The sequence below is a fragment of the Pongo pygmaeus genome, chromosome 9, assembly GCF_028885625.2.
Source record: "Pongo pygmaeus isolate AG05252 chromosome 9, NHGRI_mPonPyg2-v2.0_pri, whole genome shotgun sequence".
NCBI lineage: Eukaryota > Metazoa > Chordata > Mammalia > Primates > Hominidae > Pongo > Pongo pygmaeus.
The window spans coordinates 39096633-39121723 of NC_072382.2; the positions used below are offsets into that span (position 1 = coordinate 39096633).

At 35.9% G+C, this 25091-nt stretch overlaps 1 protein-coding gene and 1 pseudogene across 6 annotated transcripts in view; one reads left to right on the forward strand and one right to left on the reverse strand.

Annotated features, from left to right (window-relative positions):
* METTL15 (methyltransferase 15, mitochondrial 12S rRNA N4-cytidine) overlaps nt 1–25091 on the reverse strand; it is a 231915-nt gene that overhangs the window by 25437 nt on the left and 181387 nt on the right. For 5 of the 6 annotated variants that reach the window (XM_054438066.2, XM_054438065.2, XM_063671036.1 and 2 more), the window contains 2 exons: nt 17186–17377; nt 10674–10852 (listed from right to left, as the gene is read on the reverse strand). In XM_054438066.2, the coding sequence (XP_054294041.1) occupies nt 10674–10852; nt 17186–17377 (371 nt within the window). The remainder of the gene's footprint in view (nt 1–10673; nt 10853–17185; nt 17378–25091) is intronic. The other variant, XM_063671038.1, reaches the window with a different exon arrangement.
* LOC129007566 (small ribosomal subunit protein uS8-like) lies at nt 19948–20363 on the forward strand (annotated as a pseudogene).

A 25091-nucleotide genomic window follows, 5' to 3' on the forward strand; every position in this document is an offset into this window, starting at 1 on the left:
CAGAAGACTGACCCTGTATTTTATGGCATATTTAGCCTGATTTACCATTTAAGAGAACTGGAAAGATACTACAAGTGCAAAGACAATTATTACATTTTCTCTTATTTTTGTAGGTCTGAGTCTACCTAATAATAAGTACCTATATGCTGAAGAAACTAGTTGATTAAAAGGCCTTCTTTACTAGTTGTCCCCAGTCAAGCTCATTGTATAAACATCAAAACTATGAACAAAATGGCCATTCATTTATTCATTAAAGAAATATTGATTGAGCATCTATTTTAAGACAAATAATATACCAAGTTTTGATGATGCACCAATGAAGAAGACACATCTGATCCCCTCTTATAGTCTTGTAGTCCAATTGATAAGAAAGTCATTAAATAAATAATTATGTATTAGGAGAGGTAAGAAGTCAGCAAACATTTCTTGTTTACTGTGTGTTATATGCTATCACACACAAAAAAAATGTAAAGAGAAGTGATCTATTCTATAGTTTATAATACAGTAGAAGTGATTCTAAGTGATTAGAAATATTTGAGGCAATAAACAGTCATCTGAAGATTACAGTGATACAATAAATTGTTTGGGAAATGATGAAACTGTTAATATTTCTGACAAAACTGAAGAGTTATAAGAAATATAAAATATATTAAAAGTTAACAAATTCCTATTTTAAAAATTCTAAGAAACACATTTCCTAGATAGTCCATAATTTTTCAAATTCAGCCACAAAGCAAAAGATACAATATATAATAATTTGGAGGTATTACTCTTCATTTTTAGTAACAAAGCTTAAACATCAAAACTACTCTTTCTTCCATTATTCCCCTCTCAGTCCCAAAAATATAATCTTTGATCTTTGTCAATCCATTAAAATCAGGAATTCTCTCTCTTTGACATTCTTTAAAATAACTTGAACATTTTAAACTTTAAAAATGAAAGCATATGCTTGTCTTCAAAGAACATTCTGAAACATACAAATATAATAGCTGATGTGTGACACTACTACTTTAAGGAGTGGAGCTGCATACTGTTGATTCTCTCAATATTTTTGGATGAAGTAAAGAGAACATGTTATTGTATCTGCCACCTAGACAAGATCTGAATCCATGTAAATATCAAAAACAAGACAGTACAAATAATATGTAAGACTGCCTGATCTAAATTCTGAAATGGATCGCTCAGATAAATATCTGCCACCAAATTCTTAAAGCTTCTGAATAACTAGTTATAGGAACAAATAATCTTTCTTCATTTTTAGCAAATAAAAAGGAGGAAAAGATGGCCTGGCTAGTCATATATATCTTCACAAAATTAATATCAATGTGAAAACTGCGAATGTGTCAAACACACAATGCCAGCAGGTCACTCTAATTTTCACTTGCAGAAGTACTAAAAGTATAAAATAACAAGAAATGGAGCAATGAGGTAACAGGATGCATTTTCTTTTCTCTTTTTCCCTAGAAGCAGTCTAAAATTCATCCAGAATCAGGAAGATCTAGAGTACGTGGTTACACTAAATTACTGTCCCAAAAATCTGACCCAGCTCAAGGTCACATTTAGGAAAGGCGATTCTAAGATAATGAGGAATTCCAGGAATTTGGAATTATATTAGGTCCTAGAATCAGACTCTGAATTGCCTGTCTTCTACTCTCCTCAGCCCCCTGAAATCCCACCTATTTCTTCATTTATTTGTTCATTCATCTTTTCATGTCTGCAATTCATGAATTTCTATTAGTTGCCAGGAACTCTTCCATAAATAGGCATCACTTCTGCCCCTAAAAGGCCTAACTCAAAGGTCTCCTTGTCTATAACTTCTACTTGACCCCTCTCCTCATTAAGTCTAACCTCTCACTATACCAAAATAAATTTCTCTTTTTTCTGGGTTCCCATACCTTTTTGTTCATGACTCCATTATTTATAGTATTTATCACAAGATACAAAGTGCTGGGAGTATGTGACATCCTTGAAGACTGAGCTGTCAGCATTCTCCAGCAACACTGCTGTACCTTAATCATAAGAAAGGGATCTAGAACAGTACTATAATCAAGAGTGCAGAGTGTAAAATGAGATTACTAGCTTCTAATCCCAGCTCTAGTTGACAAGAGGAAAGTAACCTAATCTTTTTATACTTCAGTTACCTCATCCGTAACATGGGGATAAAACCAGTACCAGCCTCATGGGTTGCTGTGAAGATTAAGTGAGTTAATACAAGAAAATGATTTCACATAATACCTAGTATTTGCTCAGTAAGTGTTAGCTAGCATTATTATTTATCATTATTATTATCATTAAATTAGGGTTGGGCTAATTAGTCAGTTGGGACTGGAACATTCCCTGCTCCCCATCTGGTGCTACAAACTGAGAACAGCTAGACTTTTTTAGGAAAAGTTATTCAGGTTTTCTTTCTTTTTTTCCACATTCCATTCCCTTCTGAGTTGGAGCTCATGTACAGAATGTCTTTTGAAAGGATTACTTATTAAAATAAGAAATAAAACATAAAGTTTACTTAAAAAATGTCATTTGCTAATTTAGTTGGCATGTCACTATACATACAGTGTGTAACAGACTGAATTCGACAAATTTGAATGACAGAAGAGTAAGTGTAATTTTCATAGCAGTGGCAATGACAACTATGATACATTGGTGAGCCATCCAAATTCAACTGTAGGTTTGACCATACCATTTTCCATCGGAGTGAAAACTGAACACTCTAACACTTTTCCTTCCATTTCTTAATCACAGCAATGTTAGTATAAAGAGTACTTTTTGAGAAAAATGAAGGAAGCAACATGTAAGTTATTAAACAATAAAAGGATGTCAAATTATCTTGATCAGGAATAAGTTTATGTTCCAACTAAAAGATAATGACTCTTTCTTAATAAATTTTATTATTTTATTTTATTATTTTTGAGACAGAGTTTTTACTCTGTCACCCAGGCTGGAGTGCAGTGGCACAATCTCAGCTCACTGTAATCTCCATCTCCCGGATTCAAGTGATTCTCATGCCTCAGCCTCCTGAGTAGCTGGGACTGCAGGCATGCGCCACCACACCTGGCTAATTTTTGTATTTTTAGTAGAGTCAGGGTTTCACCATGTTGAGCAGGCCAGTTTCGAACTCCTGGACTCAAGATCAGCTTGCTTTGGCCTCCCAAAGTGCTTGGAGTATAGAGTGAGCCACTGCGCCCGGCATAAATTTTATCTTATCATTATCTTTTATTTTGAAGGTTCTCTATGGATTAACAAAATGATGCTGAAAAAAGATGATGGTTTCAGATACAGGCTGAGGCAGGAACCATTGATGCCACTGTGGAAAGATATACCTTAACATGTCCCACTGCAGAAAAAGATAATTATTATTCTCCTTCCTACAAGTCACATAACTCCTAAGGGAAGACCATCTTGGAATGAAGTGATCAATCTATCACAAATCACACAGTTTGGTTATGGACAGGAAAACAGAATTGGAAATGGAAGTTCACACTCAGAATTCCAACTACCGCATTCCTTTACTGTCTGAATTACCTTAGCTCTGAATACAGAGGAGAAAAAAAAATGCTTACAAGAATATTTGCACTTTAAATTTCACAGATAATAAATGTCATTTATTAGTCATAGTAAGATTTGTTATTCCTATTTTCCAGATGAGGAAATGAGGGTCAGAGAAGATAAGTGAACTTACTCAAGTTCACAGAACAAATAAGTGGCACAACCAGAAACAAAACTTGAGAACTTTTGATTCCATGTCCTGGAGAGTCTCACCTATTCCTCAAGCTGCTTTAATTTATACTGAAGACTTTGATGCTCAGGTTGTCTCCCTCTTCAACGTGAAGGAAAAAGTACAGTTTATCCTCAGTAATACCTAAGAACTTATATATTTTTTTCTCTTGAATTTTCATTTTTACTTTGGCTGGGAATGTACGTATCCTTTTATTCATTTATTTGTTCAACAAGCATTCATTAATCTCTGGCTATGTACCCAGTTCATGAGTCAGAATAAAGGTTACACAAAAGTTTCAGGAAAGGAATAAATCTATACATTTAATCAACATGAATCACAAATATCTAAGAAGTTTCTCCCCCTCCTTTCTCTCATTCAAATAATTATAAGCCTTCTGTCACCTTTTGACTGTTTAGAGATCAATTATCTATTTCATCAATTATTTTATTTTTATTTAATCTAAATCTCAATGATCTGAAAAGTGACTGGTATACTTCTTTGATTTTTAACATGAGCTCTAAGACTACAAGTGAATTTCAACATTGGTTTAAGCAAAACATAATTGGCATGGTTATGTTTACTAAAGAAAAATAATGATTATTATCATAACTATTATTTGCCTCCATTTTAAGATGAGAAAGATGAGGTCTAGAATTATTCAAGTTTACACAAACAGCAAGTTGAAGAACCAGGACTTGAACAAAGATGTTTTCATTAAACTAGTTAGCATTTAACTGGTAATTTCCTTGATGTAACCGGAGAATGAAAAGAGTGCTAGAATGCGAAAAAGCTCAAATATAAAATACGGGCAGCCAGCCTCTTGAGGAAAACACCCAGATTTCTTTATTCAAAGGGATGTCTAGAACCTATCTCATTTTTAAGACTATGCAAAACATCAATACATCAAATACATCAATTCTGCAAAATCCAGACCACGGCCATTTTTTCAAAATTAAGTGCATAAATTTTCTTTTCTTCTGAAGAGCTTGAGAATTTTTATATGTGTCATTCATCATTATGAAGGATTTTTAATTAATAAAAATATTCTATCAAAGCATTATTATTCTTCACAGCATTCTTAAAGAATAAGATGGGAATTAATATCATTTCAACTTACAAAGATGAATAAAGTACTAGAGGGCAATGTAGTTTTCCTAACTTACCTGCATATGTTAGTGTTAATGTTGTGGGGGACGTATTAGTCATTTTCATGCTGCTGATAAAGACATACCCAAGACTGACCAATTTACAAAAGAAAGAGGTTTAATTGGACTTACAGTTCCAAATGGCTGGGGAGGCCTCACCATCATGGCAGAAGGCAAGAAGGAGCAAGTCATCTCTTATGTGGATGGCAGCAGGCAAAGAGAGCTTGTGTTAGGGTCTCAGGTCTCATGAGACCCATTCATTATCATGAGAACAGCACGAGAAAGACCTGTTCCCATGATTCAATCATCTCCCAGTGGGCCCCTCCCACAACACATGGGAATTATGCGAGCTACAAGATGAGGTTTGGATGAAGACACCGAGCCAAACCATATAAGAGGACATTTGCTTTTTATGACCTACAAGACTGAACATCAATTTTTAAAATTAATGTTGAAGTTATTTTACTGAATCCAAACATTCTAAAAGCAGAGCTTTTCTGATTGAATGTGCATTTTGTTAACTGTATAAATTAACATTGAAAAAGTACTGCCAGGAGCAGTTGCTTACACCTGTAATCTCAGCTACCCAGGAAGCTGAGCCAGGAGGTTGGGGATCGCTTGAAGCCAAGAGTTCGAGACAAGCACGGGCAACATAGTGAGACCCTATTTCTAAAAATAAAAATTAAAAAAATTAGCCTGCTGTGATGTTGGGCACCTGCAGTCCCAGCTACTCAGGAGGCTGAGTCAGGAGGACAGCTTGAGCCTCACAGCTCACTGCAGCCTTCAACTATGATTGCACCACTGCACTCCAGCCTGGGTGACAGAAGGAGAACCTGTAACTTATAAAAAGTTTTTTAATAAAAAAATCTAAAAAATGTATTTACTAAATACCTTTCAGGTGTCAAACATTAGGCTAAACGCGAGGACACAGTGATTAGTACAAAAGTCACAGCAGGGCTTATAATCTTGGTGTTTATAGTCTAGAACAATACTGTCCAATAAAGATGTAATGTGAAACATGTTATTTAACATTTTTCTATAGCCACATTTAAAAAGCAAAATATTAATTTTAATACCATATTTGACTTAATATATCTAAAATAGTACCATTTCAACATGTAATGAAGATAAAATTATTTTTGTAATATTATAATTTTTTTCAAACTAAGTCTTCAAAATCTGGTGCATATTTTAGATTCATGGCACCCCTTAATGCGGAGTAACTACATTTCAAGTGCTTTATAGCCACATGTGGCTGTTGGCAATGGTGTTGCACAATATAAAGCTAAGGGAATATTTAAATAGTAAGCAAGCAATAAGATATAGCATAATAAGTGCCAGACAAGGGAATGCAGTGCAATGGCAGCACATAGGAAACCATCTCAAATAATGTGAGTAAAGTTGGAAAGAACTTTGTGAGGAAGTGGCATTTCAACTGAGCTCTAAAGGATGAGCTGAAATTAGCCAGAGAAAAGGGTAGGGGTAGGGCAGGGAGATGAGAGAACAGGAAGGTCAATATTCCAGGCAGAAGGACATCCAAGGCCTACAGGTGAATGACTATGGTGTGCTGGAAAGACTATAAGAACTTCAATATGGCTGGAACAAATACTATTATGTGGAAAGGGGAAGATGAAAAGACAGGTAGGAGCCAGTTCATGGAGGAAGTTGCAAACCATGTAAACGAGTTTTGCTTTTGTTCTAAGAAATCTATCCTTTCTAAAGTCTCTACGCCTGTATTATATTTATGGAACTGGCAACTTCAGGCTGAAATGTGCTTGTCTTCACCGAAATACAATGGGGAGTAAGAGAGATGAAGATGAAGAGGCTAAAGCTAGATGACCATTTATTAGAGGTGATGAAGAATCTAGTTCTAGATTAGATGAGTCCCTTAGGCCATTTTCATCTCTTAGATTTTACAACTCCAACTCTTTAGCTAGAACATTAGAATAAACATTATGTTTAATAAAATGTGGACTTGTTATTTATGAATCATTTTTGGAGGGAATACTGTATATTAAGATCCATGGCCGGTAGTTCTGAATAGCATATGTATGAACATGTGTGGTAGTAAGAACAGTGAAATCCTACAGGTTGTTTTTGGAATTCTCTTGTAAGTTGCTTATAAATTACTCCTTTGATAATTTGCAAAGTAATTCACAATGCTTGTAAGTGCTCTGTTCCAACTTGGAGCCTTGAACCTGTCTTTTGGAATTTCCATGATATGGAAGAGTACTGAAACTGTAGTTATTTATACTAGCAAAAGGCACCAAACTTTAGATTTTACAATTAACAGCTTAATCATATGACTTACAGGATCCCACTGAGTGTGTAATTCCAAGTGTGTTGTTCTTCCTTGTCCTACTGAATTATTAGTTTGTGGAAAGCAAAGAAAGTGATTTATATTTCCATCAATATGGATTTTAATGTGTCAGGAACTGTGCTGCATATTTCCTAGAGTGCTTGATAGTTTTGAACATATTTAGTATGAATTTATCAGAATCAGAAATCACATTTAAATATAGTCATTGCATATTATAGCTTGCTAAAATACATGTTTGTTAAACAAAGATATTGCTTAGGAATTGTACTGGGTTTATAGAGTCCCCCACAATTCATGTCTACGCAGCACAATTCATGTCTACCCAGAACCTATAAATGTGATCTGACATAGAAATAAGGTCTTTGCAGATATAATCAAGTTAAGATTAGGATATACTGGATTAAGTGTCGGCCCTAAATCCAACATGACTGGTGTCCTTATAAGAAGAGGGAAATCTGGGCACAAAGACAGATGCCCAGGTAGAATGCCAAGTGACTATGGAGGCAGAAACAGTGATATATCGACAAGCCAAGGAACACCAAGGATTGGCAACCGCCAGATGCTAGGAATAGTAAGGAAGGATTCTCCCCTAGCTCCCTTCTAACATCTTGATTTCAGACTTCAAGTCTCCAAAACTGTAAAGGAATAAATTTCTGTTGTTTTAAGGCACAAAGTTTGTAGTACTTAGTAACAGCAGCCCTAAGAAACCCATACAGGAACCTGTGCCCTTCCAATTGTGTCTCATATTTTCTTTATGTAGTACCTCTTGATTTATTGGACTTGACAGATTTAACCCTTTTCTCTGTTAAACAAATTGTGTGAGGGTAGGATTCTATTCTTCGGATTCTCTGGTATTTCTATACAGTTCTAGTCCCATCAAGAGAGCTGTGCACTTACAGCCCAGAATGTTCACTGTTGTTATTACATAATTTAATTACATATTACATAAACTGATGAAATATGAATGCAAAAGGAAAGACAGCTGCTGCAGTTTCCATGAAAACTAAGTTGGAAACTTTGGAAACTCTTGTTAAAGGTGAATCACTTAAAAAAATTCAATCAAATTAGGTATGAATGAGGCAATTATAAAAGACTAAAATGAAATCATGAAAATCTAGAAAAACTTCTCATTCAGATGGCTTTGCAAATGCCTTTAAAGTCTTACTTCATTTTACTAAAACTATAACCAGAACTTATAGGACATATGTCATGGGTGTGGTTTGTTAAGAATGAACTTCGTGGAACTGCAATTAAAATGCAAGTATACAAATATATGTATATTTTTATAGGTTCTATAATTCTCTGCTTTTATCAAATTTTCTATTGACCATACTATCATAACTCTTGACTACAATAAATAGGAAAGAGAATTTTCACTGTAAGTAGAGGTTATTATATGATGTTTTCACTCAGTTCCCTGACTGTATAATCTATTAGTCTATAAACTTTGTAAACACAGAGGTTGTATCTGATTAGCTCCTATTTTACCTTTAGTGTTTAGGATAGTGCCTAGTATAAAGTAGCCTCTCTCAAAATATTTTTTGAATAAATGAGCACAAAATGAAAACACATTTTTGTTTTTCCCTTTCCCAAAAATTCATATTATCATTAATAAAGTTGTATTATTATAGACTGATATTTAAGACATAAAAATGGACTAATTCCAGATAACTCAATGTTTCAATGGCATTTACTAAATTGAGGTTTTATTTACCATATACGAATATTTTCACTTTTACTGTATCATTTCTCATAGCTATAATGTGCTTTTCATAACATAATCTTTCTGAAAGTACTTAAATTGTTCCTATTGTACACATTCACATAATTTCTACTTAATGCCAAAGTGTTATTTCCGCAAGTTTACAAAGTAGGATGCACAGACAGAAAAGGTAGCTTAAAGGCAGATTCCCAATTATGCCTCAAATTCATGAGCTACCGAATTCTAGATTACTATTGCAAGCTATTGACCCTCCCTGAGCCTCAGTTTCCTTAGTAATCAGATGATGTTTTCTGACTAGACAATTTCTAGGATGCTCTCTAGCCCCAACACCTCACTTTCAGCACCAATTTTAGATTTGCTTATAAATAAAAAATACCACTTCTCACTGCTTTTCTTTCCAATATGGGAGACAGAAAATAACACATAGGTAAATAATTACAGAAAGGATACGGTGGAGACATGTTAGTGAGTAAGGAGTGGTTAAAGGAACACCAGACGGGATGACTTTAATGTCGGCATGCTGGTATACACACTTTTTTAGGGGGGAAAATATGAAATATTTTATGTTCATATAACCACAAGAATTCTGCTCTTAAACTTGCCTAAAGAAATCTCAATGGTAAGTTCGAAGGGCCCTGAGATAATGTGCCTTAAAAAATTAAAGGCTAGTCAGCTCTTTATATTTCATTATAATAACTAAGTAGAATAGTCTTATTTAATTATATCATAAAACAATTGCTATGTGATCTCTAAACAGTAATGATCTAAATGAATTTATAATTAAGTTTTACTTCTTAAACTATGGATAATATTAAGAAAGAGACAGCCAATAGCAGGTTCTATTTATAAGTTACACAAAGATTCCTTTTTAAAAACTTCTTAAAATTTACTTAAGTAATTTAATAGGAACCACTGGAAAAAAATCTTAATACATTTGGTAAATGAAAATGATACAGGGTTTCAGATGGTTCAACAAGATGAAAAATTTACCATTGGAATTCTATTAAATAACTGCAAGAGTTATATTTTTGCCTTGGAAAACTTTCATCACGGAACACAGCTGTGAAACAACTTTGGCTTCAAACAGAAAGGCTATAATAAAGCGCCTCCTAGCTAGAGTTAGGTTCAAGAGGTTTATGGTGGTGAATAGCGAAATAGCAGAAAAGATGAAATGTTTCAATAAGCCCCTCAGGCTGATGTAGTTAGCATTCACAAAGTGGAATAACCTATACATCATATACCCTTTGTTAGTTGGTTGTTTAGAATAGATATATGAGTCACTGGATTTTATTTTAGCATTTGGGCAATGCAATTCTCCTTTTGCCCAAAATATTAAAATGCAGAAATGTGAAACTAAGAGAAGTAATGTCAGATCTTATACAGGGTGCTTATCAACCATTGTGATGGATCAAGAAATCCTTTCGCTCATCATTCCATGTTTCACCTTGGTAGGCACAAATGATAAATTATCCTGTGTAAAATAAAAATCTACTATTATACAAATTAGCAAACTACAGTATTTTTTTGAAAAATTGTATTTGGGGGAGAGGTTTTTTGGGGAAGAAGCTTGCAAAAGCAAAAGAAAGCTGACATTAGAGAAGGATAGGCGAGATTCTATCCCGCATTTCAAGTACAAATGAATCCCTCTGGGAGTCTGGGGGATTAATGCACACACACATGTGCATGTGTGCACACACACAGACACATGCACACACGTAAATATAATTTTTTCTCTTAGACACTGTTGAGAATTAATGAGGCTACCTGCAACGATGCTGGCAAGCTGCTGGGTTCTGGTGATGGGGTAGATGCTGCGTGCCTGAACAATCGCTGAAGCGATTTTCTTGGCATGCTTCTCCTCTCCGTATGTTCTTAGGATAGATGCAAGTGCCTGTTGATCTAAAGCATTCACAACATCAGCAGCAGTGGGCATGTCAGGGTACCTACGCACAAGAAGAGCCAATTAGTTCACTGACGTCAGTTTTCATTGACAAGAGGTGAAACTTCAGAGTACTGAGACATAAAGTCAGACATACACACATACTCTAGGAGAACTGAGGTTTTAAAGTCAGAGACTGAAACCTTAAACAAATGAAACAGACTTTCTATTTCAACTACCCATCATTATGGCAAGTGGTGATGGTTTGTAACATTCGTCAAGGTCAAGGCAGCAGGAATTTAAAATATACTAACCTTAAACTTTAAATCACAAATAAATTTTTGTTGTTCCTGTATATTTTTCTCAAACTAAAACAATGAAAAATGGTTATATTTAAGTTGTTCAAAATTTAAATTACTGCTTGAATGTTTTTTGCAGTATAGAAGATACAAGGTTTGCTGATGATATTTAAACAAGTCTAACTCAAGAACTTGACTAAATCTGAGGCTGTAAAATAACTGATTACTTGTGGAGACACAAATTGAACTTAGAAAATCTATAAAAAAAGATACTGCTGATCAGTTTCCCTCACAAAAACTCATACAACCTTAATGGCAATAATGCATATTATTCAAATGTTTAACAATATTTGGTCATTCTTCTGTAACAAAGGTCACCATATGGTAAAACCTGGTAATCAATAAGCAGTATTGAACAAGTCTAGATAGTAATTTTAGGCAGAGGAGGAATGAAAAATACCACCTCTGGTCAAATAGAATAAATTATAGTCAGAAACAGCATTTACTCTGTCAGACCATTCCTGTTTACCTTAGGGAAATGGGCCAAAGAATTCTAAGTGATGAGTTAATTATGACCTTGCATATTAGAAAAATAGCTTTGCTAATGGTGCAGTTACTGCTCTTACAGTTAATATGCTGGATTGATTGTTGGTAACATACTGTGAGGATCTGTAAGTAACAAGGGTATGGTAGCTTTAAGAACTGAGGGTCCAACCAGAGTGGGGCTGCCAAGAAACACCTAAAACTCTCCTTAAAAATATTAAAATATACATTGTTAAGCCTAGTGCCTCCAGGAGAAAATATTTTTGCCGTCTTTGGCTTATCCCCCGATTTGTCATGACTTTCATCTCTCTTGATGTCTCTTTGTCTCTCTTTTTTGTCCAAACCTCGCTTTTCAGATTTTTTTTTTTTTTTTTTTTTGGGGGACGAAGTTTCGCTCCTGTTGCCCAGGCTGGAGGTACAATGGCAGATCTCAGCTCATTGCAACCTCTGCCTCCCAGGTTCAAGTGATTCTCCTGCCTCAACCTCCTGAGTAGCTTACAATAATTGTTTTTATGTCGGTCTGCTGTTAAACTCACAGAACAATGAATGTCTTGTAAGGTAGCCCTATTTCTATCTCAGTAGGCTTTGCCTCTTCAGCTTTCAGGATGAAGATCTGGTCTTTGGAGTTCAATTGATCTGGATTAGAATCCTGGTCTTGCTACTCATACTGAGTAAGACTTTTAACCTATTAGAGCCTCAATTTTTAACCTGTGAAATGAAAGTAACAATTGTTAACTCACAAAATGGTTTGGATAATTATTGGTGCACACAATTGTAAAACAGAAATACAATGCCTGGAATAAAAGATGCTCAATGCATGTCACGGTCCTTTAGATCTTCCCCATTCATAAATTTGCAAGGCATAATTCGTGGCTTAAATGACAAAAATCCCTGCTAAACCTGACCTGTTTGTGAATTCAACTGCTCAAACCACTGAGCATTTGAATGAACTGTGTTAATGATGTGAAATTTAGAAATTTATCCATGGGATACAGTTCAGCTTTACCAAGATAATATTATGATGAGTATGGATGCACTTAGCAGTCTTTCATTATATTTTCTATGTTTAAATAAGAAAATTAAAAAGTATTTTGTTCAACACACCTAATTTTACTCTAAATAAATAATTGGACAGTGCACATAATTTTATTTTACTCATATTAGTGCTACCGTGCAAAAGGTGCAACACTGGAAGGTTGGGCAGGCTGCTAGGCAGCTTCAGAATAGGAATTCACGTGGTTAAGGAGTCAAGATCCAAGAGCTGCCCCCCAACTAATAGACTTGATCTTGTCAGTCCTCCAGAGTTCACTGACTTACAGTGACTAAACTTAGAAAGAAAATATAAACACAATTAATTACCTTCTAGTGAAGACTATAACTGCCAACAGAACTAGACTCTCAAATTCTTGAAACTATGAATTTCTTTCTATGGCTTCTACATGAGAAACCTCACTATAATTTGAAAGCTGCTGTTGAAACTGGAATCAGCAGAGAATAAACTATGTTTTAAGACTCTAGTGTTAAATGGCGACTAGTTAAGGAAGCCTCTTGCATCCGTCTTCATCAGAGGGATACATTTCTCTTCAGGAATTGACAGGCCACATTTTTTGGCCTGGATTAGCCAAGGCAAACATATACCTCTTGGATTAGCATTGCACATGTTTGAATCTGTAACTTTACTTTTTCAATGAATTCATGTGGATCAACTCCCCCTTTTCAAATTTCATATACTTTCTTCAGAGCTGTTATAAGAGCTATCTATGACAAACCCACAGCCAATATCATACTGAATGGGCAAAAACTGGAAGCATTCACTTTGAAAACCGGTACAAGATAGGGATGCCCTCTCTCACCACTCCTATTCAACATAGTCTTGCAAGTTCTGGCCAGGGCAATTAGGCAGGAGAAGGAAATAAAGGGTATTCAATTGGGAAAAGAGGAAATCAAATTGTCCCTGTTTGCAGATGACATGATTGTATATCTAGAAAACCCCATCATCTCAGACCAAAATCTTAAGCTGATAGGCAACTTCAGCAAAGTCTCAGGATACAAAATCAATGTACAAAAATCACAAGCATTCTTATACACCAATAACAGACAAACAGAGAGCCAAATCATGAGTGAACTCCTATTCACAATTGCTTCAAAGAGAATAAGATACCTAGGAATCCAACTTACAAAGGACGTGAAGGACCTCTTCAAGGAGAAATGCAAACCACTGCTCAATGAAATAAAAGAGGATACAAACAAATGGAAGAACATTCCATGCTCATGGATAGGAAGAATCAATATTGTGAAAATGGCCATACCGCCCAAGGTAATTTATAGATTCAATGCCATCCCCATCAAGCTACCAATGACTTTCTTCACAGAATTGGAAAAAACTACTTGAAAGTTCATATGGAACCAAAAAAGAGCCCACATTGCCAAGTCAATCTTAAGCCAAAAGAACAAAGCTGGAGGCATCACACTACCTGACTTCAAACTATACTACAAGGCTACAGTAACCAAAACAGCATGGTACTGGTACCAAAACAGAGATATAGATCAATGGAACAGAACAGAGCCCTCAGAAATAATGCCGCGTATCTACAACTATCTGATCTTTGACAAACCTGAGAAAAACAACCAATGGGGAAAGGATTCCCTATTTAATAAATGGTGCTGGGAAAACTGGCTAGCCATATGTAGAAAGCTGAAACTGGATCCCTTCCTTACACCTTATACAAAAAATAATTCAAGATGGATTAAAGACTTAACTGTTAGACCTAAAACCATAAAAACCCTAGAAGAAAACCTAGGCAATACCATTCAGGACATAGGCATGGGCAAGGACTTCATGTCTAAAACACCAAAAGCAATGGCAACAAAAGCCAAAATTGACAAATGGGATCTAATTAAACTCAAGAGCTTCTGCACAGCAAAAGAAACTACCATCAGAGTCAACAGGCAACCTACAGAATGGGAGAAAATTTTTGCAATCTACTCATCTGACAAAGGGCTAATATCCAGAATCTACAATGAACTCAAACAAATTTACAAGAAAAAAACAAACTCATCAAAAAATGGGCGAAGGATATGAACAGACACTTCTCAAAAGAAGACATTTATGCAGCCAAAAGACACATGAAAAAATGCTCATCATCGCTAGCCATCAGAGAAATGCAAATCAAAACCACAACGAGATACCATCTCACACCAGTTAGAATGGCGATCATTAAAAAGTCAGGAAACAACAGGTGCTGGAGAGGATGTGGAGAAATAGGAACACTTTTACACTGTTGGTGGGAATGTAAACTAGTTCAACCATTGTGGAAGTCAGTGTGGCCATTCCTCAGGGATCTAGAACTAGAAATACAATTTGACCCAGCCATCCCATTACTGGGTATATACCCAAAGGATTATAAATCATGCTGCTATGAAAACACATGCACAGGTATGTTTATTGTGGCACTATTCACAATAGCAGAGACTTGGAACCAACCCAAATGTCCAACAATGATAGACTGGATTAAGAAAATGTGGCACATATACACCATGGAATACTATGCAGCCATCAAAAATGATGAGTTCATGTCCTTTGTAGGGACATGGATGAAGCTGGAAACCATCATTCTCAGCAAACTACTGCAAGGACAAAAAACCAAACACCACATGTTCTCACTCATAGGTGGGAATTGAACAATGAGAACACATGGACACAGGAAGGGGAACATCACACACTGGGGCCTGTTGTGGGATGGGGGGAGTGGGGAGGGATAGCATTCGGAGATATACCTAATGTTAAATGACGAGTTACCGGGTGCAGCACACCACCATGGCACATGTATACACATGTAACTAACCTGCACGTTCTGCACATGTACCCTAAAACTTAAAGTATAATAAAAAATAAAAATAAAAACTAAATAAATGTATTCTCCTAAAAAAATAAATCTTTGATTAAGTTATAGTCTATACCATCTACCTGAAAGCCATTCAACATTTTAAGATATATTTACTCAACTCTGATTTTATCCATTAGGTATTAATTTTAAATTCTCAGTGTCAATGTTATTTTCAAGCTCTTAGGAAAACCACAGGGACCCTGTTTCACAAACTACAATTTGCTGATAAGTCTTTAAACTAACAATATGGGATTTACTACTAGTAACTGGAAGTTTTGTTCATTGTATTTCAGAAATTGGCTTGGTGTTTTATTACCTCTACACAACCACCTCCATCTCCACACATGAGACTATATTTCACCTTTACTATTAGTTACTTGTTTTTAAAGGATTTTTACTATTTTCTTTTATAATTACATTCTTCATTCTGTGAATGCCAACATGTGCAAAAGAAGGTATAACACTTAGGAACAACAGAGTCCCAACAACTACAGGTCACAAGCCAAGTTAACAGGTCGTATCACAACACAGGGAAAAAGGCTATATGTGAATAATTACCACAAAACAAAGCAGTTTGTGGTGGGGCATGATATGAGAGAAAAAACCACAGTTAAGTTTTACAGGTATAGGCTGCCCATTCCCTAGGTCAGTATTGAGAATAGACACAGGTCCTAATCTAAGCTTTTAACATTAATTTAGACAATTAATATAAAGAAATTGTTGGCCGGTAATAGTGGCTCACGCCTATAATCCCAGCATTTTGGGAGGCTGAGGCAAGTGGATCACTTGAGGTCACGAGTTCGAGACCAGCCCGGACAACATAGTGAAACTCCGTCTCTACTAATACAAAAATAATTAGCCAGGCATGGTGGTACACGTCTGTAATCCCAGCTACTCAGGAGGCTGAGGCATGAGAATTGCTTAAACTCGGGAGGTGGAGGTTGCAGTGCGAGATCATGCCACTGCATGCCAGCTTGGGTGACAGAACAAGACTCTGTCTCAAAAAAAAAAAGAAAAGAAAACAATTATTCCTATACTTTCCTAGAATATGATTGTTTTTGTGTTATTTAATCTGTTTGAATAATGGAGAATAAATGCTAGTATTTCCAAGAAGAGGAGGTGTAGAAGATATCTTATTATAGTACTGTGTTTGATATCGTATCATAAATTACAGTTTCTCTGGAGAAGGTTCAAACAAAGTGACCGCATAAGACAGGACAAAACACACTTACTGACTTCTAGGATCTTGCCTTTTTTTTTTCTGTATGCTAAAAGAGGATGCATTAAATATATGTAGTTCTTTTTGCTTCTCACAAGAGGCATAGTTGGGCATGCATAAAAATGAAATCGTTGTTGCAGTATCGTGATATTTACTGATATTGGTTAACACTCTAAAACCCATATTGTACAAGTAAAAAAGATAATCAGTATGAAAGTTATCCTGTTCACTATTTTGTGTAAAGGCAATAATTGTTTTTCTTTAAAAATCCCAAATCCAGAAAAATACTGATGTGTACAATGAGTATGAAACAAACTGATTTATTACGTATTGGTAGTGTTAGGTGTAGGCATGTAATGGAAATTCTGTAGTCTTAAAAAAATTAAATTCAGAGAGTTTTCGACAAATTGATTTCTTGTTGTGAGAAGAAATGCTTTATGAATACTCACCTGCCACCATCCATTCTCATGTCCAAAGGGCCATCTTTCCGAAGGGAAAAACCTCTTTCAGGAGTATCAAGTTGCATGGAGGAACACCCAAGATCCATAAGAACTCCATCAAAAGTTCCTGGCTGCACTCCAGCTTTCATTAATAAGGCTTCTGCCTGGCTGAACTGGCCCAGCATAGCTCGGATTTGTTTACTGTGAGTAAACCCAGGAGATAGAGAAAACACTTCTGTTAAATTGAAGTCTTTCTAAAGCCTATGATCAATGGAATGGAGCACATTCTATTATTACATGATTATATATATTTACTGAGTGCTTAGTGTTGTATAAAGACATGGATATGGAAACTATACATGTTGGGTTTCAAACACCAGAGCTGGTTTAATGTAATTTTATTACTGCTGATAAACACAATTTATTGTATATCTTTTTGAAGGGATACAATATATTCATAAGTTAGAAAAATTCCTATGTCAAACCAGGTCTTTCATATTTTCTTAAAAATTCTTAAATCTGTGGGTAGAGAAAAAAGCATATGTCATTCTATCAAAAGAATAATAAGTAAGCCAATTTAAATACAATACTATAATATAAATCATAAAAAAGATGTCAAATATGTTCAAACCAATCATTTTAGCTTTCTCCATGTTTTTCCTATAAATTAGAATAGGGTGCTATGCAGCTATAAACTTGAGGAATGAAACTATGACTAAAATAAATGCCTTCTTGCTGAAGCAATATATTGTCTCTCAGCAGGGATTCTGAAGTGAATGGAGCATTCAGAACCAACATACAGGCAGGAGTTGGGATCACCTTGCAGCTATACTCATTTTTCTTCCTACACAAAGTGAGATGCTGCCTTTAGGGTTCTTCAGAAGCCTTAAGGCAACTAGCATGCATTTTGGAAGGTGAATGAGAAGAGAAAATCGGGCAATACTTTCAAGATGTCATTCCCTCTGTCTAAAGGTGGGTAGAGTGAGTTTGGATTTCAACAGTGTTGGATAATTTACATTTATGATATTTACTTACATGGTATGTTGTTTAAGGTGAACTTCACAGCTCATTAGTAATTTTTAAATAAAATTCCAATGGAGCAAGTAACTGAATATTTGCTATGGGTCAGGCATTATGTTATTTGGAGTGTACATAATGATTAATAAAGCATGACTTTCTATACTTTGAGCTGAGAGGAAAAGATGTATAAACAGTTTACAAAATAATCTGATGGGTGCCACTAACAGAATAATGAACAAATTGCCCTGTTCTTATTTGGAAAATAAAAATGCTAATACTAGCATTGGAAGCACAGAAATAACAGAATCTTGCTATTGAAAGGCAACTCACTAGTCAATTGTTACTATCACATAACTGATATTTGAATTTTTCCCCAATCCAACATCACTGCTGTGTAAGTGGACAGAAAGGAGAGTCATTGTTTTAACTACCTCCTGTATATACCATTGGTGAGAGAGGGATTCCAATTCTAAGGTTGTGAATATGGCCAAACACAGGATTTCATTTGGCCCAACACTGGCCAGATGAAACAAAAGTTTGTTTTATTTTATTTATTTTATTTAACTTTTAAGTTCAGGGGTACATGTGCAGGTTTTTTATATAGGCAAACTTGTATCATGGCGGTTTGTTGTACAGGTTATTTCATCACCCAGGTATTAAGCCTAGTATCCATTAGTTATTTTTCCTGATCCTCTCCTTCCTCCCACCCTCCCCACTCTGGTAGGCCCCAGTGTGTGTTGTTCCCCTCTATGTGTCCATGTGTGGTCATCATTTAGTTCTCACTTATAACCACGAGCATGTGGTATTTGGTTTTCTGTTCCTGCATTAGTTTGCTAAGGATAATGGCCTACAGCTCCATCCATGTTCCTGCAAAGGCCATGTATCTCATTCTGTTTTATGGCTGCTTAGTATTGCATGGTGTATATGTACCACATGTCTTTATCCAGTCTACCATTGATGGGCATTTAGGTTGATTCCATGTTTTTGCTATTGTGAATAGTGCTGCAATGAACCTATGTGCACATGTGTCTTTATAATACAACAATTTATACTCCTTTGGGTATATACCCAGTGGTGGCATTGCTGGGTTGAATGGTATTTCTGACTTTAGGTCTTTGAGGAGTCATTACACTGTCTTCCACAATAGTTGAACTAATTTACACTTCCACTAACAGTGTATAAGCATTCCTTTTCTCTGCAACCTCGCCAGCATCTGTTATTCTTTGACTTTTTAATAACAGCCATTCTGAATGGTGTGAGGTGGTATCTCGTTGTGGTTCTGATTTGCATTTCTCTAATGATCAGTGATGTTGAGCTTTTTTTCATGTTTATTGGCTGCATGCAAGTCTTCTGAGTCAAAAGTTTATTAATCACATATATTCCCCTCCCAGCCAAAGGGAAGAAGACATTACTTGCCATGCAGGGTCACATAGGGGTTGCACTCAGGAAGAGACTGGAAAACCAGGGGCTGTGAGAAGGAGATTTTAAGAGGTTGGGTTGCCCCCTGGTCCCCAGAAGAATGTGATTGGCTTGTTTGGATAATCCCTTGAGCTGGCAGGAATGAACCTGCTAATGAGGGATAAGCAAAAATTATGCCTGATCCCTTTGATAAAAAGGGTTGTTTGGCTAGGTAACCTTATCTGCAAGAATATAGCGGGGAGAGAAACTTGTGGCTAGGCTATTTGAGAAGAAATTAATTTATTTATATATATATTAAAAATATAAATTATAGCTCCTTCCACACCACCACAATGGTGCACATGGATGTCCTGGCTGATGCTCTCAAGAGCATCAACAATGCCAGAAAGAGTGGCAAATGAGGTTCTTATTAGGCCGAGCTCCCAAGTTATTGTCCGGTTTCTCACTGTGATGATGCAGCGTGATTACATGGGCAAATTTGAAATCACTGATGATCACATTGCTGGGAAAATTGTTGTGAACCTCACAGGCAGGCTAAACAAGTGTGGAGTGATCAGCCCCCAGATTTGATGTACAACTCAAAGATCTAGAAAAATGGCAGAATAATCTGTTTCCATCCTGCCAGTTTGGTTTCATTGTAATGACAACCTCAACTGGCCTCATGGACCATGAAGAAGCAAGAAGAAAACACGCAGAGGGAAAATCCTGTGATTCTTTTTCTAGAGATGTAATACATATTTACAAATAAAATGCCTCATGAACATACACACACACACACACACACACATTGTCTCTCTCTCTCTATATATATATAACCCATATATATACCATATATATATATAGAGAGAGAGACCCATATACATATAACCCATATATATATGGTATATATATGGGTTATATATATATAGAGAGAGAGAGAGACAATGTGTGTGTGTGTGTGCGTGTACATATATAGGCACTCATATATATGTACATATATATAGTGTGGAGAGTACATATATATATATAGTGTGGAGAGTACATATATATAGTGTGGAGAGTACATATATATGTACACACACACATATATAGTATGTACGTGTGCATGTGTACATACTGCTGGTTCTTTTTCTCTGGAGAATCCTGGCAGACATAATATCTCAGGTACTATTTGATATTAATATGAGTAAAATAAAATTATACCTGTTTTCTAGTGAACTCCACTTAAGCAAAACACTACTTTCCCCAGAAGTTAAGGAACACATAATAACTAGGCCTTAATCTGGGGTCTTACACCACAGTCCTTAACTCACGTTTGAACATTTTCAGTAATAGGAACTCACTACTGTTTTGTTAAACAGTTCTTTTTTACTTGATAGCTATTTTATCACTATTTCTATAACTTTTGTCTAGTACTCCCCTATGTCAAGCAAGTTGAAAACCTATTCCCCAGAGCAGCCTTTCACACATGTACTGTTAGCTACTGTAGAGGACATTTGTTGGCTACCTTAGTTTCCAATCTGTCAATTCTAAAAGGAACTCATAATTTCAGTTACATATTTTGGGAAAGAATGATCATATCCATGATAGTTTATATGTTAACTTGGCTAAGCTACAGTGCCCAGTTATTTAATCAAACCCTAACTTATGTGTTGCTATGAAGGTATTTTGTAAATACGTGTAGTATCTACAGTCAACTGACTTTAATTAAAAGCTATTATCCTTAATAATGTAGATGTGCCTCATCCAATCAGTTGAAAGGCCTGAAGTTTCCCAGAGGAAGAAGAAATTCTGCCTCAAGACCACAACATCAGCTTCTACCAGATAGTTTCCAGCCTGCTGGCCTGTCCTACAGATTTCACATATGTCAGACCCCACAATCAGGTGAGTTAACTGCTTGAAATAAATGTCTTCATATAATAAGATATCATATATATACATATTTATCTACTTCCTATTGATTCTGTTTCTCCTAGTAGCCTGATAGATAAAATATCTCTGCTCAAGAGGTAGATTTTTGATTAGCTACACTACTTTGTGTACATTATCCCAATGGCCCACTATAATTGGTTCAGAAATTGGCACAAGTCACAACTCTGGCCAGTGAGATACAGGAGATACTTCCTGGGGTCAGGGGAAAGATTTTTCTGTTTTCCATCGAGCTACTGGGGAAAGAAGGTTTTTCTAACACTTGCTTGACGTGAAAGAAGCAGCACACAGCTCTGATTATTGCTAGCAAACCAGCAGTTAAATTGTCCCAAGGAAGGAGACAGTGGCAGCCAATTTTGGCCAACACTGTAGAAAGCAAAGTAGAGAGAAAGATTAACCAGGCCACTGAATTGAGCCTCACCTAAAATACAACGTACTCCTGAAGTTTTAAGTTATAAGAACCCATAAATTATCTTTGTTACTTAAAACAGTTTGATGGGTTATGATTTTACTTGTAATTGAAAACATGCTAACTACTATAGCTATCATGTTCTTTAAGTCGTCTTTACTCCAAAGCAGGGGTGTCCAATCTTTTGGCTTCCCTGGGCCACTGGAAGATGAAAAATTGTTTTGGGTCACATACACAATACACTAACACTAAGGATAACTAATGAGCTAAAACAAAAAAAAAATCTCATGATGTTTTAAGAAAGTTTATAAATTTGTGTTGGGCTACATTCAAAGCCATCCTGGGCTGCATGTGGTCTTTGGGCCGTGGGTTGGACAAGCTTGCTTTAAACCATGTATGTTAGTTCATTCTCATACTGCTATAAAGAACTGCTTGAGTCTGGGTAATTTATAAAGGAAAGAGATTTAGTTGACTCACAGTTCTCATGATTGTAAGGAAATTTATAATCATGGTGGAAGGCAAAGGGGAAGCAGTCACCTTCTTCACAGGGCGGGAGGGAGGACGGAGTAAGTGCAAGCCTGGGAGATGCCAGATGCATATAAAACCATCAGATCTTGTGAGAGCTCACTTACTATAACCAGAACAGCATGGGGGAAACCACCTACAAGACTGGATTCCTCACCTGGTCCTGCCCTTGCCAAATGGAGATTATGGAGATTACAATTTGATTGCCAAATGGAGATTATGGAGATTACAATTTGAGGTGAGATTTGGATGCGGACATAGAGCCAAAGCATATCACCATGTACATTTTGTTTCTTTAGCCATACCCCATATAAAAAAATCTCCATGCTGGCTGCTCTTTTCTGAATGTGTTCCAGTCTGCCTATGTCCCTAGATCTGAATTCATAATGATCAGCAAGAATAAAGTAAATCCTTGCTCCCCTTGTTCTAGTTATATTAATAGAGCTCAAGCTCAAGATGAAATTAGTTTTAGAATTTATTTCACACTGTTGACTTATACTGCCTAAATCCCTTTAGTCTTTTTCATGTACACTGCTGCTAAGCCTATTTCCTCCATACTGTACTTGGGCAGTTTTGCTATTTTTTTAAATGTAAATACAATTTTTGTCTTATGCATTTTCTACAGTCCTTTTAGGATTCAGGGATTATCTTCAACTACAAAAATCTTCTTCATACTGCAGCAAAAGCCTATAACAAATCACTATTGTCCAGTCTTAATTCCTTAGATATTATAGTTTTTATCCTGCTTACAGCTAATGTACTCGTAAAAATAAACATAAGATCTTATAGAGGATGTCTGCATTCTTGGATGTCCTCAAGCTTAGCTGTTTAACAGAAAATATTCATATAGTTTCATAACTCACTATGAGTAAATAACAAAGATGTAATAATCATTGTGGTACAAAGCTCAACATTATAACGTACAAGTATGAAAGTATATAAAAATATGATGTACCACCACAAAATAAATGTGTTTAAGATAGAGTTTTCTGATGCTACATCAGTTATGTGTTTCTAGAATTGAATTGTTCTCTGAGTAAAGGAAACATCCATGAAGTTTGCTGACCAACTGTTGAAAACTCAGCCACAACTTTAGACTCTGCTCATTATCTCATATATGCAATTACGTTAAAGCTAATTTTCCTAGATAGGCAGATTACATGCCCACTTTTCCCTCACCCACTCCCCTTCCATTGCTCTCTTCTTTCCTTTACTTCTTCTTTTCCTCCATTCTTCCTTTTTCCTTTCAAACTTTAATTTTCAGTATTTTTGCACGTGCATTTTACAAGTGTTAAAAGTAACAGAAAAGTAACATCCTATGTTATCCAGGATGTAAGTAGAATGTTGCTTGTGATCCAGAACGCTTGCTAAATGAGAACACTTTCTCAATCCAACCCCAGTAAAAGTCAAGGGATGCAGCAGTAGAATGCAAACAATACCTTGGTTGTAGGCAGCCATTTCTGAGGTTCTCCGACTGTAATAAGTATTGTTAATCCTGACACTGGCAAGTCATTTGCACTTGTAGTACAAGTTATAAATCTATTTTGCTATAAATGACTAAGGTGCTCTAGTATATATCTGAGACTGGTGATATAAGAATAGCTACCACTCATTGTGTACTTATTAGAATTGAACATGGAACATGGAACTTCATCATTCTTCTAACAGCATACAATCTAATAAGAGGAGTTAAGAACAAATTTCTTCACAAATTATAAAAATCAGTCCACTCACAAGGTTGGGCATCCTGTAGTTAATAAGTGCTCATCCATCTTGGCTACAGAAATCTAAAATTCCCATGGTTTCTAAGGTGCTTGATATAAAAAGGTACTTTTGCTGTCCAGGAATAAATAATTTTGTTTCACAGACAGAAGACTTATTTATGTAGAATCAGGGCTGCTGGATAAAGCAATTTAAAAATATAAAATCTGTTCACAAATTTTCAAGAAAAACTTTGAATTTGGAACTAACTTTCTGAGACAGCACAGGAAGAAAAACATCTATTACGTTTATCCTCCTAGGATGTAACACTCTTCCAGCCTAACCAATAGTATTAAATAAAGGCTTTAAGTAATTATACATCTTTAATCTCAAGCACAGTAATGACTACCATAATACGCAAACAAATGTAGAATGCAGACATACACAACTGACAAAAACATAAAAATGGTCCATGAAAATGATTAATAATGATGGTCATGATTCTCTCTGGATCACTTAATTTTTGCTATGTAACAAACTACCATAAAATGTAGTAGCTTCTTATGATTCTATGGGTCAGCAATCTAAGTTGGGCTCAGCTTGGTGATTCTTCTGATAGTGGGTTGACTGAGGCCTAGTTGGTTCCACATGGCCTCACTTACACATTGGGAAGTTGGTTGGGATAAAGATGATGACTGGACCATATGTCTCCAGCATTTAGCAGGTTAGCCCAAGTTTTTCCAAAGAAAGAGTGGTCTTGTTTCAAAAGTAGCAATGTAGGGCAATCCTAATGCACAGAACTTTTAAAGTTTCTGACTGTGCCCTGTTTTCTAATATCCTATTAGCCAAGGCAAGTCAAATAGCTCAGTTTAGATTCAAGGGCTACAGTAACAGACTTCACCTCTTGATGGAAATTGTTGATGGACATCATGC